Here is a 24706-nt window from a genome sequence, read left to right as displayed (position 1 = left end):
AGACTACAATGCTACTCAATTTTTATCTATCTTGTACTAAGTGTGAGTGTGATAAAAAGCCATTGTCACCAACAGTGTTGCTGTTCAAGTTCCTCTTTCTACACGTGTTACCCAAGTGAACTAGAGAGAAAGCCAGAAATTATTGACCTATGCTAAATAAGCGGACTCCCATCCTCCCTGCCTCCTCGTGGCCTTGTGATGGCATCACAGACAACAGCATTGTCTTTCAATATCTTGCAAAAGCTCAATTTTAATGTCATGTCCTCATTTGCAAACAGAATGAAGAATAGTCCCTCAAAAATTGTTGTGGCTAGGCTGACTGACAGTGGGGAAACTTGACAACGAGGAGGCCACATGCACAGACTCCCTCATATCATCACTGCAGCAGAAACCTTGTATGTCCACTTTTTAATATATTTTTTATATATGTTCTTCATTCATTGGAAAATAAGTCAGTACTGTTGGTCAGTCTCAATGAGTATATGACCAACTTTACTGTAATGTTGACATGTTTTTTTTAATGTATTTTTTAGGGTCTATTATGCCTTTATTAGATAGGACAGTCTGAGATGGTGACAGGAAGTGAGTGGGAGATAAAGATGGGGGAGGATTGGAAAATGACCTCATGCCGGAATTGAACCCTGACCCCGGTGTAGCAATGCAGTGTCCTACCGTTTGAGCCACGACAGGGCCAATTTTTAAAAAAAAGAAAATAGTGAGTTATACATTAATAAGTTAATAATTAATAAAATTAATACATTAATAAAAGCAGCAACGAAATAATGTATAAACGCTAGACAATCTTGCTGACATCCAAATACAATTTGTCAGTATAACGCCCAATAACTTTGTATTCCCCCTTTGAGGTGTCAGATGACTGGTACTGGAAGATCTCGTAGCGTCCAGGAGCATCTCCGTTCTCGCTGAACTTCACAGGGGTACTGGCACTTCCACTGAAGTTCACCGCCCGGATGTAGCTGAGGAGTGTCTTGCCATCAACGGGGTCCATCCGTGAGCACAGGTGTGGCAATCCGCCGCACAAGTCCTGCTGCATATTGTGGAGGGCATGCGCCATGGCGTACACCGCGTCAATCACAAACTGGACCTTCCCCTCCTGCTCATAGGAAGAGTCCCTGCCGATTTTCTCCAATCCTGTGCATCTCCTTAGACTATCAATACCCCTCCGGTTACTATACCCAAATGCAAGCTTGCAGTCAAAGTTTTTCTGCCAGAATTCAGTAAACCAAACATTCCGCCTATTGTTCTGCAAATGGCGGCTTATGAAGTACCTGTCAAATGCAGAGATGGATGCCTTCTCGGGCAGGATGGTGATGGCTCCGTGGGCCCCGTCCTCCTGGTTGAGCACAGGGGACATTTTGGCCCCCCAGCTGTCAGAGCCCAGCCACAGGAAGTGATCCGTCAGGTGGCTGCGCTTTGCAGCTTCCAGGACACGCCTGATATCATCCGCATTAGCAAACACAATGACTGCACGTGCGCTGGGGGTCTCTAGAAGGCGGGAGACAAGCCTGTCAAACTCCCCAGGTCTGGGCTCCCTAGGGATCCGCTGGGACTGGGCCACGTGCACCACACCTGACTTGCGTGAGACCTGCAGGAAGGCTTCCACGCCACTCTCCCCGTACGAGCCTTCTGATGCCAGCGTGGAGACGTTTTTCCAGCCCAGCGCCACCGCGATGTCCAGCATGGCCCGGGCCTGGAAGGCGTCGGACGGCACCACGCGCGAGAAGAACTCGTACCGCCCATCATCACTCAGCTCAGGAGCCGTGGACGCATAGCTGATCTGAGGGATCTCAAAGACCCGCAGGAGATTGGCCACCGTGATGGACTCGGAGCTGGCGGCGGCGCCTATCACTCCGACAATATTGTACGGCTTGGCGAAGATTGGCCTTTCGCCATTGGGGCAGCGCACGTCTCGAGGAGTCTCAATTAGTGCCTCCAAGAAGGTCAGTGACTGCTTCACGGCATAGGTGTCCCACGAGCACGTGTCCAGAATGACAGCACCCAGCGTGACGTTGGGCAGTAGCTCTGGGTCGTTGTTGATCCGGTCAATGGCGTACAGCATGTCCTCGAGACGTTGGATGCCCTCGCCCTTCCTCAGCTCACCGCACGCCGACCCTGAACCCGGCTCGCCACGGGCATGCACCGGGAAGAGACCTCCCAGGACGATGTCGCCTGGCAGCCGGATGGCCTCTGGAAGAAGCATATTTTGCTGTGGTTGCACAGTCCTTAGGCACATGCTCAGCAGCATGAGGAGGTATCTGTACTGGACCGCTGCTCTATGCTCCATGCTGACACACACAGTGCTATACAGCCGTGGTCAGTCAAGGGGGTACAAGTGTTTGAAGAGACAGTGAAAGAATATGAAACTGTTGGCCTTGTTTGAATATGAAGAGACAGCTTTGAATAGGTCACTGCCCACTATATCAATGTTGGTCCTTCCTTGCACTTGAAAGAGCAGCTCTTTAGGTCAACTTTTCTGTTTTGCAATGTCCTATTCAAATAAACTTAATTTGGCTTGACTTGCCTCGACTTGTCAGTTCTGTGCCGTGGAGTCGTCCTTACTGCATCCACATCAAAAAGCAGTGGCACATCAAAAAGCAGTGTGTCCTGTGTGCCGGAGGTCTGACTCATCAACTCCACAAAATGCAGGCTTCTTGGCCCTGGAACCTTTCAGAGAGAGTGGATTCTTGCAGTTGAAGTCACAGATGCTGAATTAGCCTTTCGCAAAACCCCTCCCATAAACGGCCGCCAACCAATCTGAGCTCAGCAACGGTAACTAAGGAGTGTAGAACTTGTCGGAGGTCCGTCAAAAACCTGCGATTTTAGGGAGACATAAAACGTGTGCCTATGGCAGTGTTAGTCAGATGGATTAGTAAGACGTCGTCGCGTGCTACTGTTTGGGAGTCGCTGGCTACGCAGCCGCTCACTTATTACATAACTGTGAAACATGGCAGCGTAACTTTGTTTTGGCAATGTGCATGTTGCAATCCTAAGCAATACGAAGCTGTCACTTGGTTTTGCTGTCGTGAAAAGATGGCGAGTGTCCGAAAACAATACACTCTGTCAGACATAATGACAATGCTAGGTTCTTTTGATGAGTCTCAGTTTATGCCTAGACTAGACAAAACGGTTTGGTGCGCGTTTGGAAAGGGGGAGGCGTGTTAACATGCCATTTAGCAAGCCGGCTTTTACTTGCTGTATCTGTGGACTGGAGCAAGTTGGTGTGTGTGTGTGTATGTGTGTGTGTGTGTGTGTAAAATGGTATGAATACTTTTTTTGCTTTGAGAATTTGAGATTCACTGGCCAGGGCTTATAATCAAGAGTAAAGTTAATTGTGCTCTTCTCTCTATCTCCTACCCCCAAACATACTCAGAACTTTAGAAGCAGAATGAAGGGAACATGAGGGTTCACAGCAGCTTTTTCCAGTGGGCAAGAATATCTTCTGTGTAACAATGACATGAACACTTTATCTATCTATCTATCTATCTATCTATCTATCTTTATACACCGATAGAGGCTTAGGCGCTGGGCCCTCAGGTGTCAAAAAGTGCCCGGGCCCTTTTCAGATCCCAGTCCAGCCCTGGTTGTGAGTGAGTGACAAACGGATCTCTGCACGAAGTCACACGCACGCATCTCGCATGGTTGAATGTCATGATGTGCATGGCCTCCATGGTCTCCTGGAAGTTGTCTTTGTCCTGCTGGCCTGGAATGGGGACGTTGCCATTGGACAGGAAGCGGTAGCTGTTGAAGCCCTCCAGGAGCAGATCGGCTGGAGTCGGATGACACAGAGACACACAGACGCACACATATGCAGACGCAGACACACACACACACGCACAGGAGTGCACGCGCACACACAGATGAACGCACGCACGCACGCACGTACGCACAAACACGCGCGCTCGCCCGCCACACGCACACACACAAAGGACGGAGTCTCAGGATTTCAGAGGGAATAATGCAACTGTGCACTACCCGTTTTGGGACAGGAATGGGATATAAAAACATAGCAGAGGGGCTCATGGGCTACAAAGTTACACTTCTATCAAAAAGGAACAGGAATGCAGCAGTAAAAATAAGACAGTTATACCACTCTAACTCCAAGAACTAGAGAAAAACTCAAAGTTGTAAATGTCAAATACTAAGATTTCCCACTAAGTTTACCGTGTCCTAACTGCAAACGACACAACAGACTGAAAGCTACAAAATCCATTAGGCCTACATCCCATTATTTTTCCATTTCCATCGCCTTTTTGTCACTTTGACCACTTGTATGCTGGCCACGTTGCAATGGTTTCAAGTCTATACTGCAGGTCGAATTTATGTGACAATTCCAGAGAACATTATAAAAACTTGAATAAAGCAGAGAAGGGCTGGAAGGAGACATCGTCAAGCATTTGAAAGCTAACTGCAAATGACACAAGGGACTGAAAGGGACTGAAAGCGACAACCTCCGATCCATCCCATATTTTTTTTCTTGGGCTCGTCCAAGTGAACGCATTGCTAAGCAACCTTTTTGTCACTTTGTCCATTTCTATTTTAGTCACGTCGCATTGCCATCGCCAACCTCTTCGAGCTTATTCAGCTGCTTGGATTTATGTGACACTTCCAGAGAACATTACAAAAACTTGAGTTAAGTAGCAAATGGATGGAAGGATATTGCCAACCTGTTGAAAGTTAATAACAATACTCTTGGGATTTGGAAGGATAACTGATACGCTACTACTGAACAGGATCTAACATAGGTAGAATATACAGTGGCGGTCGCACAGTAGTGATGCATTGCTTGCAGTTGGACACGGTATTACGACCCATTTAACGACAATATTGCTTATTCTCTTGTCAACAATATAATCTATCACAGATGGATGGCAAAAGTCAGCCTGGCCTATACATTTTCTGGTGTGTTTCAAGGGGGGGGGGGGGGGGGGCAAGCCACATAGGCCTACTGGAACGTGAAGTAGCCTACTAGGAGTGGTGAAAAACTCCATCTTTTCGGGATAAGCTTGGCTGTATTAGGGATAGTGTGGTTGCTATTAGGACATTAGGGGCCTACTGTAAGCTGATGTGTGCATCCAAAGGCAGCGCAATAAGAAGTGCTCTTTTCTTTCCATTTGGGTGAAAAAAGCCTCATAAAAATCATGCCAGCTTGTAAATCACAGCCTGTCTAGGTCAAGTGTAAGTTGTATCACCCTAACGCCAACAACTAGCCTAGAGAAAAAACTCAAAGCTGTAAATGTCACATACTAAGATTTCCCACTAAGTTTCTAATACAGTACCGTGTCCTAACTGCCAACGACACAACGAATTTAAAGCAACAAAATCCATTCCCATTATTTTTCCATTTCCATTGCCTTTTTGTCACTTTGACCACTTGTATGCTGGCCACGTTGCCATGGCTTCAAGTCTATACTGCAGGTCGAATTTATGTGACAATTCCAGAGAACATTATAAAAACTTGAATAAAGCAGAGAAGGGCTGGAAGGAGACATCGCGAAGCATCTGAAAGATAACGGCAAGTGACGCAAGGGAATGAAAGCGACGACCTCCGATCCATCCCATATTTTGTTGTTGTTGGACTGTCCTAAATGAACGCATTGCTAAGCAACCTTTTTGTCACTTTGTCCATTTGTATTTTAGTCGCGTCGCATTGCCATCGCCAACCTCTTCAAGCTTATTCAGCTGCTTGGAGTTAGGCCTATGCGACACTTCCAGAGAACATTACAAAAACTTGAATAAAGTAGCAAATGGATGGAAGGAGATCGCCAACCTGTTGAAAGTTAAAAACAATACTCTTGGGATTTGGAAGGATACGCTACTACTGAACAGGATCTAACATAGGCCTAGGTAGAATATACAGTGGCGGTCGCACAGTAGTGATGCAATGCTTGCAGTTTCACACGGTATTACGACCCATTTAACGACATTATTGCTTATTCTCTTGTCAACAATATAATCTAGGCCTATCACAGATGGATGGCAAAAGTCAGGGTAGCATGTCATTTTTCCGACACCCCTTTGGTCCGATTCGTCAATATTCCGAAAACTTCCCATTAATCCTACAGCCCACTAACTCGAAATTATTAAATGAAACCCTTTGCTCCGACAGCTCAATGTTCCAACCAATGGCTGTTTTGGGGGTGGTCATCATCCCAGGTCGTATGTCCTGCTTTTCCCGGTGCCAAGTAGGCTAAACTTCAGCTGCATGCGCTGCGACGAGCACATAGATGCCGTCTGAGTCGGTCTTGCTGTGCCCTTACCAAAACCACCCCTAAACATAACCTGTCATTAATGCAATATTGCCAAGTTTTACAATTGTGCCCTACCCAAAACCATTCCTAACCCTAACCTGTCAGTAGGCTATTGCAATGTTTCTGAGTTTTAAATTTGTGCCTTGACCAAAACTTTCCCAAAACCTAACCTGTCACAGACAGCAGCATGACCACTGCGTAGGCTTCAGAGATGACGGTGATCTAAAGCAGCTTTTGGTCAGAACATTGGACTGTAGGGATAAAGGGTTTCATTTAATTGGTAAAAAGTTATCTGAGACTAAGTGCTGTAGGATCAATGGAAAATGTTCGGAACATTGACGCATCGGACCAATGGTGCGTCGGAAAAATGAGCGGACCCCAAAGTCAGCCAGGCCTACTCACATTTCAGATGCTCCCCTGTGTGACGGAGGTCATCTTGCACCTGTTCACCCCCCTCGGGGATCGAACGTGCAACCTCGTCAACTTCAACGGTTCGGCAATGGGAGACACAGTACGATACCGCTGGGCCAAGAGACTAGTCTCTCGGCCCAACGGCACGAGACTGTATGAGGCTATCGGAGGGAGGTTTACCAACGTTCCACGCCAACTCTGTGCTAGTTAGCCTCCGTTACACTCTCCCCCTTAAACCTCACTCCCATCCGGGTCACGACACCATTGTGACGGAGGTCATCTTGCACCTGTTCACCCCCCTGGGGGATCGAACGTGCGACCTCGTCAACTTCAACGGTTCGGCAATGGGAGACACAGTACGATACCGCTGGGCCAAGAGACTAGTCTCTCGGCCCAACGGCACGAGACTGTATGAGGCTATCGGAGGGAGGTTTACCAACGTTCCACGCCAACTCTGTGCTAGTTACCCTCCGTTACACTTGCTCCGAAGAGCAGCTGGTAGAAGATATGGAAGGTTTGCTCATCTTTGACCTGATGTATCGCTCTGGATTTTCCCAGAAGGTCTGTGCAAATCCTTTAAGGAGCAGTGGTTGTTCTTGATGGTAACCTCTGACCAAATAAAATGCTTTAATAGATTAACTTTTTGCATTGTTTTAAAATGGGGGGGGGGGGGCAAGCCACATACTGGAACTAACGTTAAGTAGCCTACTAGGAGTCATTTTCGGGATAAGCTTGGCTGTAGGCTATTAGGGATAGTGTGGTTGCTATTAGGACATTACTGTAAGCTGATGTGTGCATCCAAAGGCAGCGCTACACAACAATAAGAAGTGCTCTTTTCTTTCCACTTGGGTGAAAAAAGCCTCATAAAAATCATGCCAGCTTGTAAATCACAGCCTGTCTAGGCCAAGTGTTGCGAAAGCCCTTAATTTTTGTAGGAAGGGTGGGGGGTGGGGGTGAAGGGGTCTGACAACGGTAATATGAGAGAATGAGAGGTCTCTGTGTGCGTGTGTATCGGTATGTGTGTGTGTGTGCGTGTGTGTGTGCGTGTGCATGTGTGTGCATGCCATTCGCCACCCCAGTAAGAACAAGGACAGAAAAGAGGCACTCTGCTTTTGGTGTCCAGAGGAACGGTACAAAACGAGTGAGTGAGGGAGAGTAAACGAGAGCGAGGAAGAGCAGAGGAGAGGGGAGCCGGACGCCGTCTCAGCGAGGGCCACTAGGCCTGGGTCTCTACTGGGGCCAAATTCCTGTGGCGATGCATAAACTCTGGAGACGGCGTCTGCCAAACCACATCCCCACTCTCTCTACACCCCCCACCACACACACACACACACACACACACACACGATAACCACCGGTCATTTCCACAACCAACACTGACCACCCAAACCCAACCCCACAGTCTTCTTCAGACTACGTATCTCTCTCTCTCTCTCTCTCTCTCTCTCTCTCTTTCTCTCCTCTTTCTCTTTCTCTCTCTTTCTCTTTCTCTCACTCTCCTGCTGTTAATGCAACCATCTCTCACCTTTCTCTTCCTCCTCCCCCTTTTTACTCATTGTTATCTTCTACCACCGATGGAAAGGCATACACCTGTTGCTTCCCATGTCTTCTTATAACTCCTTGACCACCCCTTAACCCCCATTCCTCCAATTCTCATCTTCCTCCAAAAAGGATACAGGTCTCAATGTTGGCTCCAACAATGTAACCGGTGACGTCAAAGTTGACTGATGAATTTCCCCTGTAAGCAGCAGAGATTGAGATCAGGTTAGTAGCAGTAATCTGTGCAGTGAGCATTTACCACATGCAGGTGAGTCATTCCAGCCTAATCAGTGTTTGTGTTGTGGTGATGTGGCCATGGCACCCATCTACTTCCCCCCAACTCCATCTTTTGGTGAGCGGAACATTCTACAGTAGATGTCTGGGGCCTGAGAGGGCCTATTTCAGCATCACGCAAACACCGTCTGGTTTTAATCAGGTCTTTACACGCTGGGAACCATCGGCCTCAGATGGCCCGTGTGGCCACACTTTAAAAATGCCGCATTTCGGGATCCAGACCCAGAGCATGGGGAGAAAAGTAGAGCTGGCCCTGCAACTGCCATGACTATTTAAGGGCAAAAAAGTGGTGGGCTAGGAATCCACGGCATGTGAGTCTGGGGGCTGGGATGGTCTTTTCAGGGGTGCGGGTCAGGGGGGGAAGTGACACATGGGTATGGCGGAGCAGGGCAGGTACAGGATGTGTGGTTGGCACCACCCTCCTGAGGTATTTGCTGCTTGGGCCATCTGGGTAAACTCGGCCTTGGGCAGTGTGTCGAGGTGGAGCCCCAGGATTCCTGGCAGTAGGGGTGAAGTATCTCTGACTTGATAATGTACACATGAGAAAAAATGTGGCGATGATGCCATCGCACCGTCCAGTGCTGACGCCAGGGCAGCCGACAGGGTGGAGGGTGGGTGGACAAATGGGTCAGGTGTCCCAGACCCAGCTAAAGAGGGGGTTACATTGCTACATGGTATGTATTGAGAAAGGGGGGCTTTTCAGATGACTCTGTCCTGGGTCTGGCCAAAGCTGTCAGCGGCCCTAACTGACGATTTTAGGATTGTGGACTACGCACTACCACCTTTATGAGGAATGAGTGGACCTGCATTCTTCTCATGGGCTCCTGCTCAGCATAAACACTCGGCCACAGATGTCAAACATCACTAGATAACCGGACACTTCCCATAGCATATCTCTGGACTTAGCTCACTACTGCATTCATCTTGTAGACCTTTTTATGGCTCATTGGCTCTATGCTATAGCACAGTGTTTCCCAACCAGGGGTACGTGTACCACTAGGGGTACGCGAGCACACCTCAGGGGGTACGCAGAAAAATTTAATAATAGCAAATATATTGAGTGTAGTCACATTGGGATAGAGGAACAGAGCATGTGTGAGGGCGAGGGGGTACTCATCATATGACCAAATAGCTTAGGGGTACGCAGGACAAAAAAGGTTGGGAAAAACTGCTATAGCACAACACCTGGAATAAGGATGCATTCTTCCCTTCTATGGTCTCTGAAACAATGCTAACATAGAGTTCTTCAGCGGAAGCGGAAGCATGTAGTAGATTGTAGTCTTTCATGTTAGCATTTAAGGACGTCCTGGTTCCTATCGGCTTCCGGCCTCCATTGGGAATGAATAGGGGTAAATTTCAAATAAGCTCCGAGTGCAAGCACGCGCTTAGCGAACCCCCGCAAACTGTCGAGGGTGTTAAAAATAGGCTGTAGGTATGACATGGTTGATCATTTTGTGTCAAACTTCGACATAAATACGATGTTGCGTCCATATGCTAAACCCGGAAGCTTTTGGCGACTACAGAAACGGCGCCAGTATCTAACGGCATGTACGTGCGGAAGGTTGTACCCATGGCAACCAAAGGAAAGTATGTAGTTCGGAAGTTTTAATGACCAGAAAGGGGTTAGCAATATTGAATTATAATCGTCATGATTTAACATGTGAATACACCAACATGATGATACGATCCGTTCCACTAATGAGAAAGGGATGCGGGGACAGGCTAATGTTCGTTGTTGCCGTGCAACTTATATTTTTGCCAAATCTGAATCTCTATGGCGTTTTGCAATGTAAAAAATCGCCAGGGAACCGGTAGTCCAAACGCCGCATACAAGTTGACGTCAACGCTGAAGAGCTCTATTCAAACATGTTTAGATTGTCTTTAGTCTGCTTTTACAAAACATAAAAAGTCAGTGCGAATTTATTACTGTAGAAAGTCAAATTTCACTTGAGATTTTCTGTTCACATCGATAACAAAATATTTGTATTTTCAGTTTGGAAAGTTTGGATTCTGGAAGAAACTTCTTATGGACCGTCTCTACCTTATCAATCCATCCAACACAGGTAACTTCACAGAGTAATGTCATCAGTTTTTCTACAGTTAAAAGTGTCATTACACTCCACTGGATAGGTATTAAAAAAGTTATTTGTTTTTTCTATTGCATCTGTCTATCTGTATAAAATTATGTGAAAAGTGCCATAGTGTGCATAAAAGTGTTAGCCACAGTGGTCTAAAATAAAAGCCTGAACCGAAAAGACAAATTTGATCTCTTTCCTGAATTTGTGTCTAAAGGATCTATGGAGTAAGTCATCAGGCATGGCAGGTTTATTATTGTCTCTCTCCCTGAAGAGTTCTCTGTGGTCAGCCAATTCAGCTACCGTCCACATTCGTCTCTTGACAACCCAACACCACGGTTCGCAAAGTTTTTGTAGCAGGTGCTTACAAAACATGAGGAGTTGTCGTTTTTCACTGTCTTGGCATTCCCAAAGGACTCCAGGATGGGGTTGGCCTGCAGTAGCTGTTTCTCCAGCTCGCCCTGTGTGTGAAAGAGAGGGAGGGAAAACAGAAAGAGATAAGGGAACAAGAAAATAAAGATATTAGCTCCCATTATTGAGTGCGTTTTAATATGCGACCTTGCCTCCTCCACTTGCCTCCTCCACTTGCTTCTCGTCATGATGACATCACTGACAACAGCATTATATTTCAATAGCTTGCAAAAGCTCAATTGTAAAGTATTTTTCTCATTTGCAATTGGGATGGTGTTGAATGAAAAACAGTCCCTCAAAAGTTGTTGTGGCGAGGCTGACAGCTGGGAAACTTTATCGTTTTCTCCACGGAGGAGGGGCCAGGAGGCGGGACGAGGAGACAAGCACAAGTGGAGGAGGCAAGGTCACATATTGGGATGCAACCATTATGTCACCATTGTTCCCATTTGCCGCAGCCTTCAGCTTCCCATAACACAACAGTGCTGTATGAATGGTGAAATGCAACTCCCCCCATTTAACCCCAGGAAGAATGAAATCCACGTTAAGACCCTGTGAAGAAAACTCAGGTCAGTTTCACAAACTTTGTGGAAAAGAAAGAAAGACAGAGAGACAGGGTTACACGCTTTTTTTGAAGGACGAAAAATGCTGAAAGTGATCTGCAATGCGTCAGTGTGATGCTGGTGCAACAAAAAGATTCTTAATTCCAGGTCATTAATCTCTCTTGTGGGAGAGACGCAAAATTAAAAACGTATAAATATGCTACATCCCAAAAAGGCATAGGCTACATAAAAACGACACGGCTCTCAACCTGAGCAGAGTATAAATTCACAGGCCTCTGTAAGACCAGAAAGCTATCTCATAACAACCCCTACAAAATCAGTCTGTTCATGTGAGGAGGACATCCCAGGCAGGTATCATAAAAAAGAAGACACATTTGTTAGAATTGTGCAAAGTATTTTAGTATTTAAATATATGGACATGCTGAATTATCATGAAACTTGATTCGAGAAGAGATAGAAACACAAACACAAACATATCCACATACAATCTCCCTTGCAGAGAAGCAATAAAAACTAAAATGGAATTAATGGATGTGTGGTGTGGGGTGGTGTGACGAGGCAGTGCAACTAACACTGATCAGTCCGGAACCCCCGCTCCAGTCCAATAGGTTACTTTCTGGACTCAACTGCGACCTTCTTGTATAGAGCTTGTCAGATAAAGTTGCATCGGCGCAGGGTAGGCATATTATGCAATAGTGATAGATAGTACATCATTTGACCAAATAATGTAGCCTACACGTTGGCCACCTACAAAAATAGGCTACTGTAATAATTTAGCTTTATTCACAAACTGCTTCTAATAGGCCTACGCCTCGTTTGCAATAACGGGACCTTGATCCTGTAACGTGAGCGTTGAATAGGTTCTGTGTGTACCTCATCAGATACCATAGGTTAAGGACCCCACAGGAAGTGGGTGTGGTTCCGTATGTATATACGTTATGATCTATGTGATCAAGGTCATTAATTAAATGGTTGACTGTCTCCAGTGTCTCGTGTCCTCAGTCCGGTTATAGCTAAGCTAATATAATAGTACTTAGAAAGTACGTATTAGTACAGATCCAAAGCAACCACGAGCCAATTTCCAAACTTAGCGCTGATGCGTCTAATGCCAGCAATAACGGACCTTCTGGACTCAAAGCAACTGCGAGCTTCTTGTAAAGATCTTGTCAAGATAAAGTTGCATCGGTCTAGACTCTAGGGTATGCATTTTTGTATTATTAGGTTACATGTTGGCCACCTAAAAAATAATTAAGGTTAATTCACAATTCAAGGCAACTGCGAGCAAACTTAGAACTCTAATGCTTCTAATAGGCCTATGCCTCGTTTGCAATAACGGGACCTCAACGCAGGGTAAGCCTACGTTTAACAAATAATTAGGCCTAGTTGCTAATAAAAATGCGGTTGCATCAGGGAGTCGTTTGCAAAAATTACTGAATGTGTTGTTAAAATAACTTATAGGTCCACTAGTTCATTTGATGTGTAGCCTAGGCTACTAGGTTACATCAACTGAAAACACGGCTAAATCTCAAATGATGCACTTGTGCACTTCGCAGGGCCGTCACTAGGTTTGGGAGACAGGGGGGGCTTAGCCCCAGAGGAAAAACATTTTTTTTCCAGCTCACCTGCTAAGGTTTTGTCTATGAATTCATTATTTTAAGAGCAAAGAAATCCCGCACACTGTCCATTTCACCAACAAGCTTTAATACATTGTTTCGGTCATCCGACCTTCTTCATGTTGTATTAAAGTTTGTTGGTGGAATGGACAGTGTGCAGGATGTCTTTACACTTGAATGACAACCCCACTGGGGTAATATCCTATGCACCTGCCCACCTACAGAGCTGTGCAAAAGCGTCTTCTTGAACAATTATTTTAAGAGCACCATACCGATTTTTAAACACTAGTTACAGTGATATTTTTTTTAATTCACATTTTAATGAACATTCCTCATATGTCAGCTAAACAAAACATTTCAAAATGTTTCAACTGATGAATATTATGTACGGAAGTTAAAATGATTAGATAAAAATGCCAATAGCATAATTTACACAAGGACTAGCAGTGTTTCCCACAGAAATTTTGGAAACTATGGGGGCAGCCAGGATTTTTTTTGTCCGGAGGGGGGGGGGGGTCTTTTAACGCGGGCCTTTTTTTGGCGGGGGGGGGGGGGGGGGGGGTTGGCGGGTGTATTCACGCAGTGTAAATGCAAAATGGCAAAACAATGAGTACAGAATGAAATTGGCGCGAAATAAGGCTACATAACATTTTACCCATGATATTAGTAGTACATTGTCATTTATATATTTTTTTTAAATGCAGTACAGTGAATCATTTCTGTTTACAACACAGTTTCATTCGTCCCTCATGCAGGGGTCTATGTAATGAAAAAAATTATAAAACAAAATAGGAGCAGAGATAAGAATTTAAGATTACTGTGAAATTGTTAACGCATAGACAAAAAGGGTCTAAGAGGGTAGGCTGTGCCTTTTCCCCACACACACATAGGCGTACACATTCTACATGAGGGGTGCTGGTCACAGGGCCAGTTTTTCAAAATTCCTCCCATTAAAAGGGCTGAACAACATATTACACATTTATGTTTATATTCACATTCATTACACATTCATTTCTATATGCAGCCCGATGTCTCCTCTGCCGTGTCAATGGAGGCCTGTCACCTAATTCATTACAACTGTAAAACAAAGCCTGGGGAGTGTTAGTAAACTCATCCCAACTGTCCCTTCTCTGAAGGTTTTTTTTTTATTGCTCCCAAACCCAAGTTAACTACTAGGCTTTTGATCCCTTTGTCTTTCAAACACTTGTGGTTTTCTCTATAGGATGTATTTACTCCAGGAGGAAAATGCGAAGGAAATCGTAATTCAAATCGTTCGGAAACTATGGCGGCCAAATTTAAACTATGGCGGGCCGCCATAGTTTCCTCAATGTATGGGAAACACTGACTAGGAACTTTAAGGAGTTACTAACTGCGCGTCTCCAGAAGCGGAGGTCAGGAAGCGATTCATTCAAACAGGTTCCTTACTTGGGAAATGATGCATCCCTGGCAGATATTAGGTCACTTTTACTCCATTAGTAGCTATTTTAATCAGTTCATGTGTGTTTTCAAACTGTTAAGACAAATATTAAAGCTCAACTATAATTTCAAGACAATGTCAAATGGATTTATTACACGGGTATTGTGAGTGAAAATTGGTACTTTAGGCCGGAAGATTTCATCCATGTAAGTAATTGCACTTTTCTCGAGGTGTTAGTCACAAAGCACAATCCTCTACCTGTTTCCCCCCCGCATAACATATTGCTGTGCACCCTGCTTTTATTGCTGTGCAGTAGGATATAAGTGGCATTAAACAATAAATAAGCAAACAGGAACTTATATTCAGATTAACTTGCATTCTTGGTGGTTCATATTCAGTGCTTTACGGCATTTGTTTTTGGAAAAAATTTAAAAAAAAAAACAACATTTTTTTTTCCTGTGCAAAATCGTTAAGGGGGGGCTAATACTAATGTAGGGGGGGCTAAAGCCCCCCTAAAATAGACCTAACGACGGCCCTGCTTCAGTGTTCATGTTTCAGTGCGTCTGCCCGTATTAGTTACGCACTGAAACATAGTGCATGAAGTGCACAAGTGCGCCATTTGCTTTTCTGCACCGTTGGGCAGCTGTCACTCTGAATGACGTAAGGCACAAGTACAGCCCTCTCGGGCGACACGGCGTCAAACTAGTGAGTCCCGTTTTGTGAAGCCATTTTCTGTGGCTAGCCTGCACACTACAGCTTACACAATGTTTGGGTTGCTTTTATTCCAACACTAATTTGTACACCTTCATGCCAATGGATTCTCAACCAATAATCAGACAGATTGTGCGTATGTATATATAAATGAAAGTATTTTACTGAGGGTAATGCACTTACAGGACTCTTCTCGCCAACTTTGTGTGACAGATTTTAAAACAATGTAGAAATAGTAGTCATTTACAGTTTGACAGACAATTTTGTTTTAGATAGACTTTTTTGCATTAGCAAAACAGTCTACTGACAAAGTGACAACTTCCACAACACATTTTTTTCATTGTACATAAGGATGGAAACCGGCAGCTTGTGGACAAGTCATTTAATTTACGTAAGGCTTCAGTCCTCTTTTACATTTTCTGGATGACATTACTTCTGGTACTTGACAGAATATCTCTTTATGGAACATATAAAAAAGGGGGGTCAATAGATCAAAACCAAAAACAAGCAACAAGCATCTCATCTTTCAAAAAGGTTGCGTTCAATGTGAACTATCTGAACACAGGCATGTTAAAAATGTACCTTGAGACAGACACGGTTCCTTAAAACATGTTGCTTCCTTCAACTCAGACAGCAGTTTAAACTGAAAGTAAATAATGTACAAACAACTTACACGTCAGCATTTTTTCTGGCTCATCCACTGCAATACACAAGCTATTTAACAATCAACACTACTGCCATGGGCAACACTGCTTGAATTGCATGCTGACTTAAAAGATGAACAACTGGACATGGTCAAAAAAAAAAGAAAGTCCCCCCACCCCCAAAGTAACACTCCCTACATGTATGTGTGTTTTAAGCAAATTCTATTTTGGTAGTACAAATAAATATGTACGGCATGATGCACAGCCTACGGGCTTATGTGTCTATTGGAACGAAATCACGGACAAAAAAAAAAACAAACAAACGAACAAAAAAACTGGGTCTGTGTAGGGTGGATCATTGTTAAATCTTGATGCTGAAGGCTGTGGCTTGGGAGCTGGCAGGCTCTGTGGTGGGTGTTTGGCCAGAGGACTTGAAGAGGGCCTTGAGGATGGTCTGGGGGTCCACCTCCGCCGCGGGCTGGGATGAAGCGGGACGGCCGCCCGGGCGACTCAGACTGGCTGGGAGTCCGTCTTTCCGCCCTCCGCCACCAGAACCGGGGGTGTCACTCAGTCTCCTGAAAGTTCAAAAAAATATGTAATATACTGCTTAAAAATAAAGGGAACATTGAGGGACCATTAAAGGGACACTGTGCAGGAAATGGTCAAAAAAGGTACTGCAACTATGCTGCTCATTGAAACTGGGATGCCTATTGCCACATTTGATCTTTACATGGAAGTTTACTAAGTAATAAACAAATATTTTCTAGTATGGTCCAAGTAGTCATTTTTGCAGCTAAAAAAGACTATTTTTGGAAATTCAAAATGGCGGACCACGGAGAAGATCCCCCTTTTCATGTATGATAAGTGCAATTTTTCCAGTCATACTGAATACTTAGAATTTGATGCTGGTGGTAAGTATTCATGAAAAAGGTAACATTAGTGAATGGGCAGCATGAATTCTGGAAATAAACAACTAAAAATCTCACACAGTGTCCCTCTAATAGGCCTACAGCACCAAGTCAATCAGATAGCAGCATACACTACATAAGTAAAATCAAATGACATTTATTTGTATGTGCTTTTCACAGACAAAACAGTCATAAAGTCTCAATGCCATCTGTACTTGAAGAGCACATTTCATTCAAAGGGATGTAGCTCAGTGTGCATCAACAGTTGGGCAGTAAAACAGGAGACTAAAATACACATGATATAATCCAGCAGCCATAACAAATCCACGAGGGCACCGTAACGACCTCCACATTTGCCCCCCATGGAGCAAACATGAAAGCAACAGCGGGATTTAGGAAAAGTCCCCTCTTTGCATTGGTCAAATTGAAAGGGGTAACAGTGGTAAGCGGCTAACAGTGAGAAAAGGAGAAGAAATATTCGCACACCGCAAAAGCTCCCTTGTCGTGATTTAATATGGAAGAAAATGGCACAACGTTTCGACCAGCAGAGCTTTTGCGGTGTGCTAATATTTCTCCTCCTTTTCTCCTTATGAGTTTTTTGATATTCTGCACCCGCAGCAATTTGTTACCTTGGGATGTGCGCGCACCTTACACTTTTTAAATGGTGAACAGTGGCCATAAATCATACTGAATAACCGCATTTCTTTCTTTGTTTTCCTTTCAGTGCATCCAGGCTAGTAGAATAAAATGTTAGTCACCAAAGCATTTTGTTTAAAGATGCACACCCACAAATTCGTTTAGCTTTAGTTTGCATGACTTCAACACAATGTTGACATATTTGGTATTAATGCGTGGACTGGTAGCAGTTAATGACTTACAGAAGAATGGGTTGATCAGAGGTGATGACATTTCCCTGTATATGTAGATTACACTTCATTGGTTGGCCTGTTGGGGAACAAACACAATTGATCAGCGCTCATGACCAGTGCCTGTTTGAACGGACTACTGAATGGAAATCTTTTTTAGTTGGTCATGTGAATGAATGGATGAATTCAAAATGCACCACTCAGTATGTATACATGCACAGCTTAGTCGAACTACTGGGAATCATAAAGCAAAGTTCAAAGTTTGAGAAATCCACTGTATGAAAATCACACTGCACTGTAAGAAATCGAATTATTGAATGACCGTGACAATCTTGTTTAGGCCGCTACTGAGGCAAACTAAATTTGTAGCAAGATTTCTCACATTAGAAATGACAAATTACTATACTAACTAATAACAGACACATTGTTAAGTATACAAGTTGATAATCGCAAGCTGCTAAATTGAGCACATGCGCCAATTTCTCCTCTGCCTTACTTTCCTGCACAATGTAGCTGATGAAAAAATAAATTAAAAAGCAGCATGCGGGCACTTCTTCTCTCACGCTCAATAATCCGCACGAGCTCTCCATTTCTAGGATTCTTCTGTTTCTATGATTAAAACATCTTTGGTAATTTACAGAAGGGAGAGTGGGTATCTGGCCGTTCTTAATTTTTTTTTTTTTTTTTTTTTACTCCAGTTCAATTTGATTTCCGCTTGGCTAAGGTCTATCCACAACTTTTAACTCCAACTTCAATCAAACTAAGCCAGTAATTTGAATCTCCCAAAGTGCATGTATAGGCAGTGACTTTGAAAACAATATAGCACAGGAACATAGTGCTTGTTCTTTCTAGAAGATTTTGCAGAAAAATGCAACCAAACACCATAAAAACAAAGTCACATCAGCAGTGTGCGTGTTTTTGGTGATTAAAAAAACTAAAGTGGCTAACGAAAACAACTAAATGGCAGGGAGTTTGTCCAGTTTCCTGAAATGAAATCCCATAAATAGGTCTGGTACTACCATTTTGGTAAATTATGCTGGCCCAAAATGCTCACCATCCAAGCAGCGGTTGTTGTACTTCCTGTAAGCACTAATGGCATCGTCTTTCTTGACAAACACAACTTCAGCAACTCCCTGCTTCACAAGTCGTGCTCGCTTCAGGGCGCCACAAACACAGAACAATTCCTGTGGTGCACAATCAAACACAAACCAAAAAACAACAATGGATCAGAAATGTGTACCATTAAAGAGCAGCAACATTTACATTTGGACAGAATTTGGTGTGTCATGAAAAGAGATAAAAGTGTGAGGGCGTCTACTCACTACAATGTCCTCCTCTGTGACTCTGGGGTGGAGATTGTTCACTGTGATCTTGGTTCCTTCCAAAGGACTGAACACAGGCTGTGGGGAAAAATGGCAAAAGTGTCAAAACCATGAGGGCTATACAGGCTTGGATGAGATGGCCACGGGTTACCATAGTAATGTATATCACAAACAAAGACAAACACAGACAGCAGTTTTCGTCCTGTGGTGCTACAAGTCCGAGCCTTGTTCAGGGATGCGGAATGAATTTCAGTGAAATACAAAGTGTTATTGTATCATATGGTACCTGTGGAGGGGCAGGGGGAGCGCTGGGGGCTGCTGCCTGCTGGGCGTGCCTTGTGACTGTGGAGGCAGCAGCAGCAGCGGCAGGCCGTGTGGCAGGAGCCGGTGCGGGGGGACGTGGCGCAGTGTAGGCATCGTTCTTCACCACTTTGGTTATGGGAGCGGACATGGCAGCGCTGCTGAAGAACGACGATGATGAGGATGATAATGATGATCCCATGGACCCAGGCTAAAGGGAGGAAAGACAGAGTAGAGTTGGATTTTTTAAACTTTTACGATTAAAAACAATAAGACCTCAGGCTAAATCAGGCTAGGGCACTGGGCCACTTCGCTGGTGACCCGTGTTCGATTCCTACACTGGTCATTACCCTTCCCCGACTCCCTCTCCCCACTCCACTCCACTCCACTTCCTCTCCCCACTCCACTTCCATCACAAATAAATACAAAAGCCCTTAAAAAAAAATAACGCTCTCAAACCGGCCGTTTTTTGAAGTGTGGAGTTACGTACACTTTTCGCACTCAACGGCCGCCATGTTTGTTACGTAGTTGAGTGTCAGATTGGTTAAACTGCCGGATCTCTGATGACGGCATAGTTTTGATTCCAAAGACAATAGCCATGTGTATAAGAGAAAGGGGTAACTTGAAAAAATTGTCAACATAAGGAACAGTATCTTCCGTGATGAATTGTATATTGGCGGTTGGTAAACTCTGATGACCCGCGACAACCGTCATTTCCGTTAAGTGTATCAGACAGAACGTGAATTGGACCTGCACTTCACCCTCAAATTTTGCAGTTAAGTTGAGGGTGGAAAGTGCACGCCACTGGTCTACAGCTGCTCCAAGATCAAACCAACCCATTTTTCTTTTTTCCTGTTTTTTTATTTTTTTAACCAGGACCAAAGAATCATCCCAGTCACTTTTGCTCTCCAGAGCTAGGACTTGTCCTGACAAAACCTTCACTTACAGAAGTTGCCTTGTCTGAAACTGCAATAGCCTTAACCATTTGGACACTGAAACTATACACGTGTGTGGGACAGCCAGAACCCAGGAGTGCTGCAGTTACTTACCCGTTGCTGTATCAGATTATTAGCAGTGGTTATCTTCATCTGTTTTGCAGGGATAGCGCCATCATTTAGGAGTGACTGTAATGGAGAGAAAACAAAACACATATGATGTACAAGAACATTTGCGCTCACTGTCTGTGTACACCAAAGAAAAAAAAAAAGAGCTGAGGTTGTTTAAGAGGGTATGCCATGAATTCGATTTATTCACTCTCACCATGATATATATTAATATGTTTAATTTGGCTAATCACAGAAGTCCTCACAATACTTGTGAATTGAGATCTATTTGTATTTTTAACCTTGCATGACATCAAGAGTTCCAAGCAAACTATCACACCAAAGTGGCTGAAATTACTGCAGTCCACGTAGAACAATCAGGGGCGGGTACAAAATACCCATGATCCATTGCAAACAGTAAATGTTGTACTTTCCTTACTTCACTGATGAAATTACAACAAAAAAAGAACACAAAAAACACATAAATATTCCCTTGCAAAACACTAAGTTCTTAACATGAATGTGTCCATTATTATGAATTAATAACAAGTTTTGATATCACCACCATGACTGATATGCTTGTCCCATAACTCAAGGGCTCTCTGCACACCTGTTTATCTTTATGCCTTAAACTGATGAGTAAGGAAAATAACATCACAGGGTGACGCCTGTGTCCTCGCAATCACGAGCGAGAAGAATTTTTGAAAGGGTTCAGGTCTGTTTGCTGAGGTGACTCACTTACTTTGTGAGATGCCTTGCAAACCTAGGATCTACCCTCCCCCAGCATTGTAAATATAAAAGCAATCTCTAAAGAATAACAGAACCAGTCATTTATTTCACCACAACAAGTTACATTAAGAGGACAATGTGTTTATTGCTACAATAATGATACAGTAACTTTCTACACAATCTAGTATTTTTTTACAGGCACCAATTAATTCATTCACTCTTGATGCAAAATGGCTGATCAACCTGGGACATTCGAGGATACTGTATAAACATTCCAATTAGTTTCCAGTGAACCATGCCATAGCTTATTACCATAATGTTAAAAAAAAATTCATTCCTGAGATTTGCTTTGGCTGCTCAAATTGTCAACCCTCCATGAAGAAAATAATGATTCTGTCGCCCACTTACGGTGTACGTATACAGTCACACTTCAACCCTATAGTTGCACTGGTGCTGTGCAAATAGTAGAGTGCTTAGCTGCACACCACACAGCAAATGGCACACCTGAGGACTCTCGTTACTCACCTGAGGTCCCCTGGAAGGAACATTGACACGGAAGTCACTTGCCATTCCTACTGGCCTTTGCTGCAAGAAGACAAGGACAAACCTTTGAATAAGAAAGTTCTGAGATGCAACTGAGGTCAAAAATAAAAACAGTGGTACACGAAGAGAAAATAAATGATTTCACTCTCTACCATGCTGTAGAAAAAAATCGAAAAAAATCTGGGTGATCAATATTGAAATAGCATGGTTAAGTTCACCCTTTTTCGATTTTCACATATTTTCAATATTTCAAAGTATTACATAGTAATGTGCATATATTTTTTTCTCAAATGTGTTCAGTACTTAGATTTGCATTATCTGCATGGCTTAACACAAGCACTGGAAGTAAATGGTACCATTAGCATCAAGCCACTGGACGGAATTACCGGAAAATGGCCATTTCTAACTCTTGTGAACTTTACATTCATTTTATAGACTGCTTTATACGTACATTTGATGATGTTTTATTTGGTACCATAGACTTCTGTTAATATGTTAAATATGGATACAGCCTACTGTCACACAAGCCATTGCAAAAACCTTCAGGAAAAATCCTTTGTAATGTTATATTCACCCATGGCCATATAAGCAATGTCCTGAAATAAGGTGGACTGTTCCTTTAAATTGAAGATGCAACAGACAAAACTGAGAACCTACAACACCTCCTCAAAGGCCTTGATTCAACTGATTGAATGCAAGAACCACTTGAAAGTGACCTACATAGACACGTGGTACCAACACCTGTGATTTTACCAGGATAAAAAGTCAGTTCAGGGAACAGCACTGAAACTCCCTACCTGAATGGTTTTAGTGATTTTCATAGGTGGCTGTGTGCTTGTGGCAGGAGCCGTTCCTGTGATGCTCCTCTTCAGGCTTAACCTGTCCCGTGCGTCCACCACTTTCTTTATCCCTCCGCCTGGCTGCGGCAAAAGCCCTGCTCTGACGCCCAGCCCCAGTCCTTGAGGGGGAGATGGGAACGGTCTGATGCTGGCGCTCGGTGCGCCATTGTTGTTATGGACCTGGAAGGTGGTCTGCAGCCCCGCTCCAAGGGTCTTGTGGGTAAGAAGAGGGTTGCCCACTGGGTTTGGTCCTAGCTGTTTGCGGGAGTTGATCATCTGCCGTGCATCTTGCACGCCACTGGCTGCACCACCTCCCCCTCGCCCTCTTATCCAGAAGCGGGCATCCTTTTGGCCTAGCTTCTCCCTGGCATCTTTCACCTGAAAACCTGAAGGAAAGAACAAGACAACATTGTGCCATTATGCCTCTCCGCAGCTATGTAGTACGCAAAACAGAAGCACCTGCCACTTGTTTTGTAATTTTCAAAAAATATTAAGTTACTTACTGGATCCTGGACCCGTTTGTCCACTACTGCCGAGCCTCTGCCTGACATCTCCAGCCCCAATCTTCTGACGTGCGTCAAACGTTCTACCAACTGAGCCTGCTCCTCTACCAAACATAGGCCTGGAAGATAAACGTGCAGTCTTGAAATACACACGCATTCAAAGAGCACATATCGAACAGAGAGCACACAATAGTTGTGCTTGACTTTCGTCCAGCCAAGCATACCCAGCCCTGCCAATAATCAGGCCGGGCGCATCACCTACCAGACCTGAGAACGTGTCAATCGTCATTATGACAACGACTAACCAAAATTGTCAGACAGACACACCACATACAGTACACCACATACAGGTTTTATGCAAAACAGTGTTTGTTTAGTACATAGCAAAATTGCATTAAACGCATTATGTTATTAAATAGCCGTCCATACGTTGTTACCTTGCCAGCTAGTGTTAGCCAAAGTTACTTACATTTTGTCAAGTGCTATAATGGTTGGGGCGGTCAACGATGTGTTTACTGAACAGAAATAATGTTTCGAAGATTTATATTTTCTATATCCCAACTTATAAGTCAACAGAGTGGATTTCATTAAATGAAAACATAAAACGCCTGACACAAACAATACTGAATGAAATGTTGCAAACCAGCTAGCTTACACACTAGCCACAGGACCGATGGTCAGTAGCGAATCAAAATGCACTTTGTTGAAGGGTTCGGAAGGAAGAAACATCCTTGATCCAATCAGTGTTGACGAGAAGGCGGACCCAATAACAGGACGCTAGCGATACTAGAAACGCATTTCAGTCAAAATTACATTAATCGACTGTACGTGAGTTCGGTCAAATCTGTTTTTAGAAATGGTTTCGCATATCGCAGGGAATGTTACCTCTTAACAGGCCCTCTGTTGCTGCTGAAACCTCGTCGGCGAATCAATTCGTCGAGGGACAGATCCGCCATCGTTCCTTACAGCTTGCTTGCTTCATGTGCTGCGCACGCGTATTGTTTATGTGTGATGTCATAAATCTATACCATGGTGGCCGACATGAGCCAAAAAGGTTGTTTTGAGATGATGCCAGTGTTGTGATATCTTGGGTTGCTTGTGAATATAAGCCGACATGTGTACGTTTTGTATGTTTTATGACAATAAGAAGTCCAAGCAGAATTAAACATAGTGGCTGAAGTTACAGTAGTCGAAAAGCTAGGTCTGACTGGCTTTAGTCAGAAAATACCCATGATCCATTGCGAGAAGTAAATGTTGTACTTCACTTACTTTATTGCTTGAAATACGCATAAAAATGAAAAATCATGCAAATAGAGCAATGAAAAATCCTTACTTGTAAACAAGATCTTATCCACATCTGCGAATTAATGACAAGTTTCTGATATCCCCACCATGACTGAAACGCTTGTCGCCCAACATAAGTTCTCTCTGCACCCGTTCAAACCTTCATGCCTTAAACTGATGAGTAAGGAAAATAACGACGCGGGGTGACGCCCGTGTCCTCGTAATCACTAACGAGAAGAATTTTTGAAAGGGTTCAGGTCTGTTTGCAGAGGTGACTCGCTTACTTCGCGAGATGCCTTGCAATCCTAGGATCTACCCTCCCTCAAAGTTGTAAAATGAAATATGAAAGGAACATTAGGAATTGACAATGCTTGGTCGTTGTCAGTAGATTCCATCAATCAGGTTCTGTAATGAGAGTCGAACAC

General features: G+C 43.9%; 2 protein-coding genes and 2 non-coding genes across 5 annotated transcripts; 2 read left to right on the top strand and 2 right to left on the bottom strand.

Moving 5' to 3' along the window:
* Positions 1–776: 776 nt before the first annotated feature.
* On the bottom strand, positions 777–2509 carry LOC134461056 (metabotropic glutamate receptor 8-like). The gene has a single exon (XM_063213800.1). The coding sequence runs from the start codon at positions 2303–2305 to the stop codon at positions 794–796; it is 1512 nt and encodes a 503-aa protein (XP_063069870.1). The 5' UTR covers positions 2306–2509; the 3' UTR covers positions 777–793.
* Positions 2510–15441: 12932 nt separating this feature from the next.
* Positions 15442–24596, bottom strand: poldip3 (polymerase (DNA-directed), delta interacting protein 3). Of its 2 annotated transcripts, none has more exons than XM_063223849.1 (10): positions 23883–24596; positions 22998–23116; positions 22453–22880; positions 21638–21697; positions 20390–20464; positions 19327–19551; positions 19041–19118; positions 18773–18902; positions 17731–17797; positions 15442–16519 (listed from the first exon to the last, which is right to left on the bottom strand). In XM_063223849.1, exons 1-10 carry the CDS (start codon positions 23951–23953, stop codon positions 16306–16308), a joined length of 1467 nt encoding a protein of 488 aa, XP_063079919.1. In that variant the 5' UTR covers positions 23954–24596; the 3' UTR covers positions 15442–16305. The 2 variants fall into 2 exon arrangements, with proteins under 2 accessions (XP_063079919.1, XP_063079918.1); XM_063223848.1 differs by lacking the exon at positions 23883–24596 and adding an exon at positions 23467–23852.
* LOC134443761 (U12 minor spliceosomal RNA) lies at positions 21006–21160 on the top strand. Its single transcript, XR_010033734.1, has one exon. It is a non-coding gene; the product is annotated as a U12 minor spliceosomal RNA (small nuclear RNA).
* Positions 24446–24600, top strand: LOC134443752 (U12 minor spliceosomal RNA). Its single transcript, XR_010033731.1, has one exon. It is a non-coding gene; the product is annotated as a U12 minor spliceosomal RNA (small nuclear RNA).
* The last annotated feature ends 106 nt before the right edge of the window (positions 24601–24706 follow it).

Source organism: Engraulis encrasicolus, chromosome 2 (assembly GCF_034702125.1).
Source record: "Engraulis encrasicolus isolate BLACKSEA-1 chromosome 2, IST_EnEncr_1.0, whole genome shotgun sequence".
Lineage (NCBI taxonomy): Eukaryota > Metazoa > Chordata > Actinopteri > Clupeiformes > Engraulidae > Engraulis > Engraulis encrasicolus.
Note: the sequence above shows the minus strand (reverse complement) of the source record. Positions and strands in the feature narration are given on the sequence as shown.

Bases quoted from the DNA above. Each gene is read 5' to 3' on its own strand.
- LOC134461056 (XM_063213800.1), bottom strand. From the start codon at position 2,305: ATGGAGCATAGAGCAGCGGTCCAGTACAGATACCTCCTCATGCTGCTG.
- poldip3 (XM_063223848.1), bottom strand. From the start codon at position 23,585: ATGAAATCCACTCTGTTGACTTATAAGTTGGGATATAGAAAATATAAA. The intron at 22,881-22,997 runs GTAAGTAACTTA...TCTTTCCTTCAG, and splicing joins ACAAACGGGTCCAGGATCCA to GTTTTCAGGTGAAAGATGCC. The intron at 18,903-19,040 runs GTGAGTAGACGC...TGTGCACCACAG, and splicing joins TCACAGAGGAGGACATTGTA to GAATTGTTCTGTGTTTGTGG.